Genomic DNA, 13,535 nt, shown 5'->3' with positions numbered 1-13,535 from the left:
CGGAAGCAATTTACGGGTAGTCATTTTATATCGTTAAGGAGATTGGATTAGAGTTGTTCTCATGACTCCAGAATATTTTAAGGGTTATTAAAGAGTGTTAGGGGTCACTCCTAATCCTTTAAAGGAATACTGGAAGGGCAGCTGCATCTTCTTGCAAAAATATCTTTTGTCATCACTGAGTCTGGGTAACCCAATATTGTGTTTCTTAAATTTTAAAAAGTTTATGAATTTGTGATAAAAACGATATCAGGTGCTAGTAGCTTAGGTTGTGCTTTGTTGAGCAGAGAAATGGAGGTTTTTATTCTCAAAGCTTTCTTCATCTTCTATTTATAGCAGAGCAATGATATCGCTCGGGGCTTTGAGAGAGGACTGGAACCAGAAAAGATCATTGGGGCGACAGATTCCTGTGGCGATTTAATGTTCCTAATGAAATGGTGAGCGAGAGTGGGTCTCACTCTACAATTGTGGATTTGTTTGTTTTTGCCAGTGACTTGAATTTGTATGGAAGATAGGGAGGGAAGACTGAGTATTCCCCAACCAAGAATTTTGATTGTCGAGGATCTTTAACTGACCCCAGCTGTCAGTATTGAATGGGAATTATGGTTTGGAATGAACTCAAGACGTCCTCAAGTTTTAGTATTAGGCCAAATTATATTAGCCCACATACAAGAAAAAGTAGATTTGAGGTACGAAACATAAACATGACCTAACCATTTTTTTTTTTTACACAATTCTGAATCATTTACTGTTAGACCATAAGCCTGTGGCCATGGGATAGGAGTTGAGTAAGGCTTTCTGCCATCACTGAGGTCCAAGACCACTGAATAATGTTTAAAAGAGAAAAATAATCTCAACAAAAAAAACATTAAGAATAATAGTGGCCAAAGCACAAGTTATTTCATCTGGTAGAGGCAATAGCTCTTAAGAGGAAGGTGTAGTTGCTTCCCCTCAATTTGGTTTCTAAAAGACAGTGGTTTATGGTGTGGCCCTCACTACCTCTCTATTTCCAGGTATTCTGAGCTTGTGATTCAAGTTTGGTCTTTAAACAGAGAGTTGGTGCTACAGTGCCACTGAGGAAGCTAATTACCTTAAAAGTATAATCAAAAGGCTTAACGTTTCGCTTGATCAAAATTTTGATGGTAAATTACCTAGCTAGAAGCCGATTTTTGAAGAATCACTGTACTGTTCGGAAGTAAGGAAGCTGTATTGACGGCTATTCCCACTTAGCCAATGTGCTACTTGTGATTTACAGTCACATATTAACTATCTTTCCACCACTGTCTAAATTTGAGTATCTGCTTTAAGCATGTGTTTTTTGTTTTTTTAACATTTTATTGGGGAAGGAGAACAGGACTTTATTGGGGAACAGTGTACTTCCAGGACTTTTTTTTTTTCCAAGTTCAGTTGTTGTCCTTTCAGTCTTAGTTGTGGAAGGCGCAGCTCAACTCCACGTCCAGTTGCCGTTACTAGTTGCAGGGGGCGCAGCCCACTATCCCTTGGGGGAGTCGAACCAGCAACCTTGTGGTTGAGAGCCCATGCACCAACCAACTGAGCCATCCGGGAGCTCAGCGGCAGCTCAGCTCAAGGTGCCGTGTTCAATCTTAGTTGCAGGGGACGCTGCCCACCATCCCTTGCAGGACTCGAGGAATTGAACTTGCAGCCTTGTGGTTGAGAGCCCACTGGCCCATGTGGGAATCGAACCGGCAGCCTTCGGAGTTAATAGCATGGAACTCTAACCGCCTGAGCCACTGGCCCAGCCCTAAGCCATGTGTTTTCACCCTCCACTTCTCATCCAGAATACTTACTGCTATGAATTAAACATCTCATTTTCTAGAAAAGGAGTAATCCTTGCTCACATCTCAGTGGAATTTTTCATTTTTTATCTATTTTTTAAGGAGGGCGCAGCTCACAGTGGTCCATGCGGTGATTGAACCGGCAGCCTTGGTGTTATCAGCACCACGCTCTAACCAAGTGAGCTAACCAGTCACCCTCAGTGCAATTTTGATTTAAACTTTTTCTTGGTTGGGAATCCTGGTTAAGGAACTTGTTAGATTTTTTTGTTATACGTGATAGTAGAGGCTGTGTAACTTGGATAATTGAAATTTGCATCTAATTCCTACATTTCATGTTAGCACTAGATGTTACATTTTTCTTTCCTTTCCCTTTTATAAGTACTGTTTCTGACTTAAATTTGTTTTTTTATTATTCCAAACCACGGTGCTGACCAAAAGGATAATGAGTGTTTAAAAGGCCACAAGAAAAAAAAAAGTAAAAAAGAAAAGGCCACAAGATGAGGAGTGGTAGGGTGCTTTCACTTAGATGATCCAGAAACTGCATCGGTCAATTTCTGCACGATCACTAGGGCTGCATGTAGGTTTGAGTGAGTGTTCACTCATACAAACACAAATTATGGGAGCAGAATTTATATGATTTTCAGCCTTTTGATTAAGCCTGCTATTTTCCAACTAAATTCTAATTGTGAAAATTTCTGTTTCTGTCTGATGTAGTATAGTACCCTGTTACCCCAAAAATAAGACCTAGCCAGACAATAAGCTCTAATGTGTCTTTTGGAGCAAAAATTAACATAAAACCCGATATTATATTGTATCATATATCATATCATATCATATATTGTATAAGACCCGGTCTTATAGTAAAATAAGACCGGGTCTTACATTAATTTTTGCTGCAAAAGACGCATTAGAGCTGGTTATCCGGCTAGGTCTTATTTTTGGGGAAACACGGTAGTTAAATGATAGTAATACAGTGGTCCCCCCTTATCATGATGGATACATTCTAAGACACTCCCCATAGGTGCCTGAGATCATGGATAGTGCTGAACCCTGTATGTGCTATGTTTTTTCCTATACATACATATATGCATACATACAATATATACATACCTGTGTGATAAAGTTTAATTTATAAATCAGGCACAGTAAGAGATTAACAACACTAACTGATAATAAAATAGAACAATTATAACAATTACTATAATAAAAGTTATGTGAAAGTGGTCTTTCTCAAGATCTTACTGTATGTACAGCATGTAGATGCTGGACAAAGGGATGATTCACATCCCAGGTGGGACAGCATGAAATTTCATCACGCTACTCAGAACAGCGCACAATTTAAACTTAAGAATTGTTTATTTCTGGAATTTTCCATTTAATATTTTTGGACCGCAGTTGACTAGAGGTAACAAACTGCAGAAAGCAAAACCACAGGTAAGGGGAGACTACTGTAATTTTAATTCATTTACTTAAATTTCTCCTTGAAAATATTGAACTGGTAGGGTTCTTCTCACTTTGATATCAGGATGAAGAGGCAGTCAAGCCAGTTATATGCAGATAATGACAGAAACCTATATTTGGGCAGACTCATTCTTACTTTCTCTCCTTTTAAGTCTCCTATTCTTTCTCCCCAGGAAAGACACAGATGAAGCAGACCTGGTTCTTGCAAAAGAAGCTAATGTAAAATGTCCACAGATTGTGATAGCATTTTATGAAGAGAGACTGACGTGGCACGCATATCCTGAGGATGCGGAAAACAAAGAGAAAGAAACAGCAAAGAGCTAAAGGAGGGGGTGGTCTCTGTCATTTCTCTTTGTACATAATACATTCACCTCCCTGCTTCCTGTCCCTTCTCCCCACCCCCTTCTATCCTAAACACATCCATAAAAAATGTGCTTATCACTGTGCTCCACAGGAGAAATGTTGGTATTGGTTCTCTTGTAACATAACTGATGGTCTGATTCATGATAAGTGTCTCTCTGTGAAGACCAGGCATTTACATACTGTGTGTAATTCTCATCATTTTTTCCTTTGCCCTGATCTCTTCTTTCTGCTCCCCTGTGACCTCAAGATGAATTTTACCTTTTTAATCACCTTAGAGTCTTGATCTTTTCAGGGTTGGTCACTTTTTAGATTGGGGGATTTTGTTACAGTGATGATGAATTTTGGTTCTTAGAACATGTTGATGATCAGCTAGCCTTTGTTTTGAGATGTTGGGATGGAAAAGACGTTGCCCATCTTTTTAAAAAGCCAATAGCAACTGCCTACCTGTTGGGGCTTTCCCAGCGTCATTCAGCTCTACCCAGGAGAATACAGGGTCCCTGGTGTGGTCTTCTGGGCCACCCTCTGTTGTTCATCCTCACCCATCCTCCCAGAATAGCTCCATCCATTGGAGGACTTGAAATTTTACATTCAGATTTGTTAAGGCACTCCTTTCAGCCCCAGAACTTTTGGCCTTGTTTCTTAGCAATCCCTGATTCTGCTTCTGCAAGGTGGTGTAGTCTGTCATAAAATGACAGGATTATTAACTGTGGAGATGTTTAGCTATTAGTACATGAGGATGATGGGGTAGGGTACAGTTGTCTTTATTATCACACGTGGTATATATGTATTATTTCCTTCCATCCCTCACATTTGGACTATATATTTATGTAGGTGTGAGTGACTGCCTGGTGCTTGCTTGTGCCAAGGTGCTAGGCACCCTCCAACCCTGCCAACTTTTGTGGCCTCCCAAAGCATTCCTGTTAACCAAAGAGGCTTCAAACCTGACCCTCACTTCTCAGTGGACCCAAGTTTCCTCTCCATGACATTATTTTCAGTGGGGAATTCTTAGAGGGGAACCATTGGCCACAATAACAATTTTAAATATTCATAGCATTTATAGTTATAAATTTCCTGCTTTGTTGACTCCTGGATTTGCCAAGAGTCCCCAAAGTATCAATGTTCTTCCTTTTTCCACCCTCAAACTCTGAGTTCTATCTTCTTTTTAAGAATGCATTTCCATGGAAGACTATCACCTCAGAGTGACAGGCTCTGGTATTAGCATGTTGACATAACCTTCTCTCCCAACTCAGCAAAGTATTTCCCTTTTGGCTTTGTCCTGTTTTGCCATTATATTGAGAGTTTATTTTTCTGATCATAACCTTCTGCCTTTAGCTACCACGAGATGCCCTATTTCTCTTTACCCTTTTTTTTTTTTTTTTTAGTTGAGGGAGGGCTGGAGAATCAAGACTAAAAGTAAGGAAATAGCAGGGTTTTGAGCATCCTTGTTCCAGCCCAAAAGCTGAGGAAATAAGAATAAATGCTTGAAATAGCCTTAACTCTAGTGTTCACCAGCCACTGAGGTTTTTCTTGCTTTGGTTTTTAAAACATAGCTGTCTGGCAAGGAGCATTCAACCATTTCTGGATTATTCAGAGTAACGAGGGGAATGGATAGATTGCTCTAGTCCACAGATGAGCCGAATAATATGCAAATCATATACCCATTCATAGCATTTGTTAACATTGCTTCCCTGCTCAGCTGCTGATTGAATTCTGTGTGCTCGTATAAATTATGTCAAAAATTATACTGCACAGTTGAGAAGACAGCTATTGATGCAGTGACCTGACAGACGGGAACAATGAAGATTTGGGTTTAAGTCATCCAGGAAAATCCTTCTGAACGGTAAAGTGATTAGGTAAGAACGCGTAACCCATACCTCAAGTGGATGGGAGGTTTATCTCCATCTTCCTTTACTCTCTGAAGGAATGAAAGGCCTAGATCAAGTGCTAGGTACCAGTACTTATCTAAAAGAAAGGATGGTCAGGAAATAGTTGTCATACAGGTAACCAAGAATATTAATTAGGGTAGACGAGGATAGGACAGAAGTAGGCTAGTGCCCCCCTGAGGAGGTGATCTGGGTCTCAATTTGCAGGTGGAGAAAATGACAGCTTATCCATGTAGCCAAAGTGTGTCTTCCAGGAGCAGTGAGCATATAAATTAACAGTGACCATATTTTTACCAAAATCTAGCATATGGACAAAACGGTTATTTTGTACTGAGACTGATGCTGAGAAATGTGGGACGTGTGGTAATAGGTAATATTTAAGACAGTCATCAGAATCTGATTTTCTGTTAGCACAATAACCCCAGTATTATCTATTCATCACCTCTTTAATACATTACTCTTCACTCCATTCATCTTTTTCTGTCCACGGTTTGTTGAATCACGGTCTTGTACTGAGTGCCGCCAAAACAACTTTTGTTCTCTGCCTGCCTATTCACAGCTGCTTCTGTAGGAATGTAGGGAGCCCGAGGCCAGTGCAGATTTCAGCCCTCAGCGGAACGGAAGCCAGATGCCTGCCTCTGCCTCCGGCATTTGTTAATGCTGAGGAGCTGTCCTGGCCCTTGGAGAATTGCAACCTCAAACAGAAACTTGTTTTCATGGGGTTTTCTCCTTTCAGAAGACTTAGTAGCCATGGGCTAAGCACTCTTAAACATGTAGGTCCCAGGAGCTCAGTGTATTTTTCGTGTTTAGTCCTTCCAAAACATTTTTCTAATGATGAATTTCTTTAGTAATCAGCATTCACAGATCTCCCTTGCACAGAATGTAGTAGAGCCTTTCCTAAAAGAGTCTACCAAGGTCAGTGTAGTTGCTTTTCTGAGCCCTGGGCTGGGCTGATGCCCTCACATTAAGATCAGCTCTTGGGAATATCAGCCCTGATGAAAGCACCCGTTTTTAAACTGGAGAGAGCCATAGCATTTTTCTTCCTGCAGTCCAGTTTTTTTTCCTGCTCAAGGGAGCATTTGGGCCTGTGGTGCTCCTAACACTCAAGTCTAGATCAGGGGTGTCCAAACTGCGGCCCGCGGGCCAACTGTGGCCCACGAGCCATTGTTAATTGGCCCGCAGCAAATTCCAAAAATATATTTAGTTTACTTAAATAAACCAGGTGAGGCAATACTACTTCACCTCGAGTGAGTGGCCCAGGCTGGTTGTGTATTTTGCCGCATATGGCCCTTGGTAAAAAACGTTGGAAAAAGTTTGGACACCCCTGGTGTAGATAGTCCTTGGCTGACCCCCAGCCATATCTATGTTCCACTTTTTGTTGAAAGTCTGGTCCTGTTCTGTAGCCACCCTGCTGTCCATTTACCTTATATTCAGGTCATTTCATAGGGCTTTGGGCAAGGTGCTTGGGATTTTCATCTTGTGATTTTGTTGGATCTATGTATAGGCCAGCTCCCCTAAAGTACAGAGGGATCTGTGTTTGGGTTGGGGAATGATTGTCTTTGCCCTTAGGGTTTGAATTCAAGGGCCTAAAATACTACTTTGTAATAGTAGTATGAGAACCCCAGGAAGGGTTGTGTAATTAAATTTGAAATGTGGAAATTGTTTCTCACAAATTAGGTCAAAGGAAAAGCTTATTTTGCACCCATGGCTCCATCCTTTTGGTTTAGATTTTGAGAGCACAAAGTAGTAATGTGAGGTCTGTACCTTTGTAATCAGGCCACCAAGCATACATACTTGTAGCAAGGTGGAGAGAGGAAAGGTCTGGATCCAGTGTATTCCAGTTTCACGTTGGCGTTACTGATCATCAAAGTTATGTTTTTAAAAATACAGATGTTACCAGCCTGGCACCCAAGAGCACATGCTCAGAATTGGGTGCTCCCTCCCAATTAATAGTGACCTTGAGTTTGTACTGAGCCGTCCATATTTCAGCCACATTAGTTTTACATCATTCATTCAACAAACATTTTCTGGCGTGGGGAATACAAAGTTCAAAAAGATTCTTACCGGACCTCAAGGAACTCTCATAATGGTGTGGGATAAACTGACTATGTAATAGTTTATTCTGATCTGGGGGCAGAGACAGACAGCTGGTTGATACAGTTGGTGGCCTTTAAGAAGGAGGGTAACATGGTTCATATGTGGGAAAGACCTATGATCTTGGAGAAACTGAGCTAACTGGCCATAGATAGACCACAACAAGGGCCTGTTTTACTCCAGAAAATAAAGGTAACTGAAGGTTAGTTAGAAATGCTGCTATTACTGAGAGAACAGGTGAGTGGGGATTGAGAACCCCAAATTTTGGTCCCTATTTTCTACTCTTTGCCAAAGTATTTAATGGTATAGTTCATCCTTGCTTGTGAAAAGTATTAAGTATGTTGCAGATTCCGTTATGTGTTACATTATTGTGGGTTCTGTAACATTTTCCTCATGGACATTTTATCAGTTGCTCACACCTTTTTCAGTTGCTTATCTCTTTTGGAGGAATTAACTTAAGGCTGGCTTTTAGCCTAAAACAGGGACATATTTTGCAATGCCAAGAGATTTGCTAAAAAGGCATCTTGGGGCACATCTGTTAACACCTGGGCATCTACTCTGGGTGGTGTAGTTTTATTCAACATTGCCAGAGACTGATTTCTAAGCAGAGACTTGTGTCAATTATGTGGAAACCCTCCCCAAAGTCCACATACTCTAGAATTTTGGATTTAATCTAGGATGAGGCCTAGCCCTGTTAAACAGTCTGACTTTAAGAAATGTCTTAGTTCCCGACCACGAGAAAAGGGTACTTTGCTTGGATAATTGAGAGTTGACTAGTTGGAAGTCACAATTCCCAGGAATTAGAATAACTGTCTGGAAAGTTACAGTGTGAAGTTTCTTTGGATAGCTTCATAAAAATTCTAGTTTCTTTTTGCTTGCGCTGGATTTCTTGAATTTTAAACTACCTCATCTTGTCTTTTTTAAAGTTACATCAACTTGTCATTGCCACTTTTTAACATCGTGCTTAACTTGGGCTTTCTAAGATGGGTTTTTTCTTCCTATTCATTGACAGCGTGTTCTGCCTTTTCATCCCAATTCTCATTTCACCTAATATCATCTCATAGTGTTCCTCTGTCAGAGAAATGTTTTAAAAATAGTTTAAAATCTTTGTTTATGGGAAGAAAGTGATCTCCAAATGCTTTTTGTCTCTAAGATCAGTAAGAGAAGGAGTTAAAACAAGGTGGTGAGGGAGGGGACAGAACCTGCACTGGAGGCAACTGACAAGGGAAGAGCCGTTAATTAAGACAATTTCAAAGTCAACTGATTGTGATCATTAATGTCACAATAGATCAAAACCTAATTATCACAGCCTAGGTAAGAGCCATCAGTATTAATCAGAAAATCTAATAGGAAACTATTATCAAGAAATTAGGCCAAATTGAATGCAGTGAACTTTTTATCTTGCCGTTCTGTATTTTTTTGTATGTGTGGTGTCCCCTGGCGTGGGCAGGTGTGACCCTCACGGCTGATCCAGGCCCCAGTGGCCAGTTTGTCACACTTTGAGGAATTCCAAACACAGATTGAACCTGAACTGTCATTGCCACTTTAATCCATCTTGAACATTATCATCATTTGGACTTGTTCAGTGTGATTAGCAATCAGTGAAAAAAGGTTTATATTTAGGTCTTGGAATGATTGGTCCTTCCTAGAACTAGAGTTTCCCTGGTGCACACTATAGCGTGTGTGTTGATAAATCATTCTTTGAGCTTCTGCCGCTCTGGCTACTGGGAGGGGCTATGGAGGAAAGGGGGGCGGGGGGCTTCCTGCCTGTAGATTGAGAGACTGGAGAAGATAGAGTTTAATCGTGTCACAGCACTTTTAAGGCTCAAGTCAGTGTTTTGCAGTTTCTAGTAGCTTTAGTATTTGATTCTAAACCAGGGCTGGCTGTGGATTTAGTTTTGTCCCACTAGTTTTAGAATAAAGGTCATAATGATCTCTGTTAGAATCTACTGTAAATCCATAGGAGGGGGGAAAGGTGTTTTTTGTTTTGCCTTTCTTTTGTTAGAGTTATGCCTCTGGCAGGAGAAAAGAATATTACAAGAGTCTTATGACTAATATAGAGAACACTTTACCCCCCTTTCCCTGAATTGAAAAATAGGGTCACCATTTATATCCTTAATCTTGAGCTGTTGATGAAGATACTGCAACTCCTGCAGGTGAGTTGAGGCAGAAAGGTTGGGAGAGGCTGGCCTCGGGGGATTGTGGGCAGAGCCGAGAAGCAGCAGGAGGGTGGTCGTGGCGCTAGGATTCCTATGCTCCTATCTTAGCCTGTAGAGGGTGTTGCTGGTCCTCCCCCGTCAACCTTGCAGCTCAGAGTACTACCGAGACCACTCCTGGGGAAACTAGTTCTTAGCTTCCTGCTTGAATGTGGTCTTTTTGCTTCAATCTGGATTTTAGGAATTTGGATTACTTAGTATAGAACTTTGGGAAATCAATGTCACTTAGTCCTTCGCCTTAATGTTTAAAATGTAATTTTATTTTCGAAACACCCGTTAACACATGGCTTTCAGAAGCAGTTTGTTTCTCCAAGGTTCCTTGCATTATGCTTAATAAATAATAGCCCTCAGTTAATGCTTGTGGGCTGATTGAGTTCATCTTGGTTGTAGAGTGAGATGTACTCACCAGCTTCCTTTTGCTCCCAAGTGTACTCTAAGAAGTAAAATGCTCTGGGGAGTGAAACAATTGAGTGGATGCTGACTGCCAACCTCTTCAACCGATTCATAATGGCTGACCTTGGGCAAGTCACTCCTTCCAATGCCTCAGTTCCCCATCTGTCAAATGGGGGTAATAATACTGACCTACCTCACCGGGGGTGTTGTGAGGCATTGTAAATCAAAGTTGATCGAATACTTGAGGGTCCTCGATGGAGGATGCCTTGAGCCGAAGTCTAGGCCTGACATAGGCTTTAGTCCTCACTGAGCTGTCCCCAGGTTGGAACTACTTAGTGACCTCGGCACAGTCTGCCCCCCACCCCTCATCAAAGCTGCTAGTTCAGATGTTGACAGTGTTTTTGTGAATGTTGGAACCTTAATAGTCCAGACTTACTTAGGATGTTTTGGGGGGAGGCACTTAGTATTTTCTGTTTCACATCCACAAAGGGAGGCCGTTTCAGACCCAAGAGCATTGGATTAGGAAATCATGAGGCAGAGATGCTACTGCTTGTTTCTCTCTGTAGGTTGGGAATTAAGATCCCATCCCCCATGGGCTCGGAACAGACTCAGACTGTCTTAGGAGCAAAGCAGACACAGTGGGTTATATCATTGCTTGTCCCTCTCGAAACTGACCCCAGGACAGCTGGGTCGCTCCACCCCTACGTGGTATCTGTACTGAAGCCTCCACCTCCCTATAGGAGCCAGCTGGTTCAATAAACGTAATCACTTCCAGCCCCCACCAAAAAGCCACATTGGAAAATGGTTTTTCTAGAGATGTATTTAATACTCAGAATTAGGCATTGATACTCTTTAAAGCTTCATCCAATTCACTGCATTCAGCATCTGTCATTCTTTCTCTGTGTCTACAGTCTGAACCTGGCTTTGACCTTTTTTCATCTGGTTTAGGAAAACTATGGACACTGTTTCTAGGTGCCCAGGTGTGGGCTTGAGAACCTTACTCTCCATCTCAGTTCAGGGGCTCAGCCAGCTCCTCTCCCCGATAGGGCTTTTTCCTTTCCCTCTCCTTGGCCCTAGACGTATAACCCATGAAGAAGCACAAGGTCCTGGCCCCTTGCTGCAGTCACATTCTGGTTCTCCGTGTTTTGTGGACTCTGCTCCTTTGTTCATCCGGCACTGGCGGCGGAACCAGGCGGTTCTGTGGAGTTCTGGAGGATGGAGAGAACAGTCTGACATCTTGCCAACTAGCCAGGAGTTGACTCGCCCGGCGTTCCCACCCCTTCCCACAAGAGGGGATCTAAGAAACTCGAGGCTGGGTTTCTCTCAGCACTCTGTACCATCCTGAGTAGCAAAACAAATCACACTTTGTAGCCAGATTTCTGAATGGAAAAATTGGAAATTAAATTCTCTATGGACTTTGGTTTATGGGGGAGTTTTGGTTGTGTTTCTTAGTTTTATTTCAGCCAAACATGTCTGCTTTTCATTTTAAAATTTTTTAGGATAAGTGACATATATATGTTCGTCTTTTAAATGTAAATGTTTAAAAGTAGGCAATTTACGTGTTTCCACAACTGACATCCGATGCAGACCTCATTCTCTCCCCCTCTTCCACCCTCCTCTTTTCCCTCTTTTCATACTCTTGTATTGGTTCTAATAAATGGTTGCTTTTCAAATACGGATCCTGAGTGGTGGTTTGGAGATCGGGAGCTTAACACCCCTTCCTTGATTGGGGTCCATGCATTTCTGAAAGAGAAGTGAGACTTGAAGAACACGGGCTCTTTTCCTAAGGAATGTTGGTCTATGACATTCTGCAAATCGCCACAGGGTGGCGCAAGCCTGAATAAGAACATGTATCCTGCTCCTTTATCTGTTTCCTTAACCAGTTCAGATTGTATGCCCTCCTGGTCTCTGCTCATCTCTGCTGCCAATGGCTCAGTAAATAAACATTACCCTTTAGGAACCCAGGAATCCCTAAAAGGGTCAGCTCCTGGTGGTTAGAATTTGTGGAAAACCACATTGACAATCTAAACCAGGTTTGAAAACCAATATATATGAGTTTGTACATATAACTTTTATTATCTTCCTGATTTGCTTCACAAATACCAAAGAGCCGGTCATCAGTGAGGATCAAATGATTGTGGATCAGGAACATAGTTTGGGGGGTGGGCAAGTAGAAGTTGGATTAGGAAGGAAAAAGTATGTAAATAATGAAGAATATATTGGGTAATATAAACCTGATGCAGTTCTGAATCTAATAGAAATGGGCAGAAACAGAAGAGAGAAGTAAGGAAGATAGGGATCCCAGAACCCAGACGTCCTTTCACTGAAATGTCACTGTAGGCTGAGCTCTCTTGTTTTCGCCATTTCTTCTCTGCAATTTTCCCCTCTCGTTTTCCCTTCTTGCTGCTGAGTTATAGGGTCTCCCCAGTCTAATCTCGTAAAGTCTTATGAAGACATCTGTAGGTTGGCTGGTTTAATGGTCCATGACCCCATAAACATGGGACAGGAGAGCCATTTGGCCCACTTCAGAGGCAGACCCTTCGGAACGTTATTTATTTCCTAACTCTGAAGCCTGGGACTGCTCGCCCCCTTCCCTTTCGATCTCTTTCTAGTTCTCTCACCCTCACGCCACTTTGTCTGTGCCTAGGGCCCATCAGACGACTCCAGGGTTTTGACACCCGCACTCCCACTTCTGAGCAACCGCGTCTTGGTTTTCCCTCCAGTGTGTCGGGGTCTGCCTGCGTGGTGCTCATTCAGATCAGCTCATCATCTTCCATAACTCTTCTCACACTGAGTGGCAACTGCGCTGGAGACGCCCAAAGCGGGGCAATTCCGCCTCCCCTTTTGTCTCCACTAAAAAGCTGCAGAGCTAGTGAAATCGATGCAGCACTGACAGCCAGAGAAAATGGAGGGATCACTGTGTGAGAGTCTGCTTAGCTGGATCACTGAGCACACAGCATGGAATCACCCTGTTAGAGCAAGCAGCCCCCAGGCAACCTCTGCCTTTGGGAGGAAGTGCGCTGGGGGTGAGAGCCTAGTGTTGAGGGTGGCTGCACATCAGCATGTGCAGACGGGCCCATTACAGTCTGTGGACACGCCAAGCTGCGAAAGTCTTGAGTGACCTGGGGCGGTGGTGGGGGGACTACGCGAAAGCAGAGGCCAACTGGTGGGTGTGAGCATGCAGACCTGGAGGCAGACATGAAGGAAACATGAGTGTGAGAAACTTCGTGGACGCACCTATTGAAAGTCATGGACGAGCTGCAGGCACAGGATGGGAAGGGTCTGCTCTGCTCCTTGGCTCCTCTGCCTTTGTTTCCCCTTCCCACTCTGCT

At 42.5% G+C, this 13,535-nt stretch overlaps 1 protein-coding gene across 3 annotated transcripts in view; it reads left to right on the top strand.

Moving 5' to 3' along the window:
• Positions 1-11,878, top strand: part of CBX5 (chromobox 5) — a 34,931-nt gene extending 23,053 nt beyond the window's left edge. For all 3 annotated transcript variants that reach the window (XM_033117879.1, XM_033117881.1, XM_033117880.1), the window contains exons 4-5: positions 334-434; positions 3,428-11,878. In XM_033117879.1, the coding sequence (XP_032973770.1) occupies positions 334-434; positions 3,428-3,578 (252 nt within the window). In that variant the 3' untranslated portion in view covers positions 3,579-11,878. The remainder of the gene's footprint in view (positions 1-333; positions 435-3,427) is intronic.
• Positions 11,879-13,535: the final 1,657 nt, after the last annotated feature.

The sequence above is a fragment of the Rhinolophus ferrumequinum genome, chromosome 10 (genome assembly GCF_004115265.2).
Source record: "Rhinolophus ferrumequinum isolate MPI-CBG mRhiFer1 chromosome 10, mRhiFer1_v1.p, whole genome shotgun sequence".
In the NCBI taxonomy this organism is placed as follows: Eukaryota; Metazoa; Chordata; class Mammalia; order Chiroptera; family Rhinolophidae; genus Rhinolophus; species Rhinolophus ferrumequinum.
Note: the sequence above shows the minus strand (reverse complement) of the source record. Positions and strands in the feature narration are given on the sequence as shown.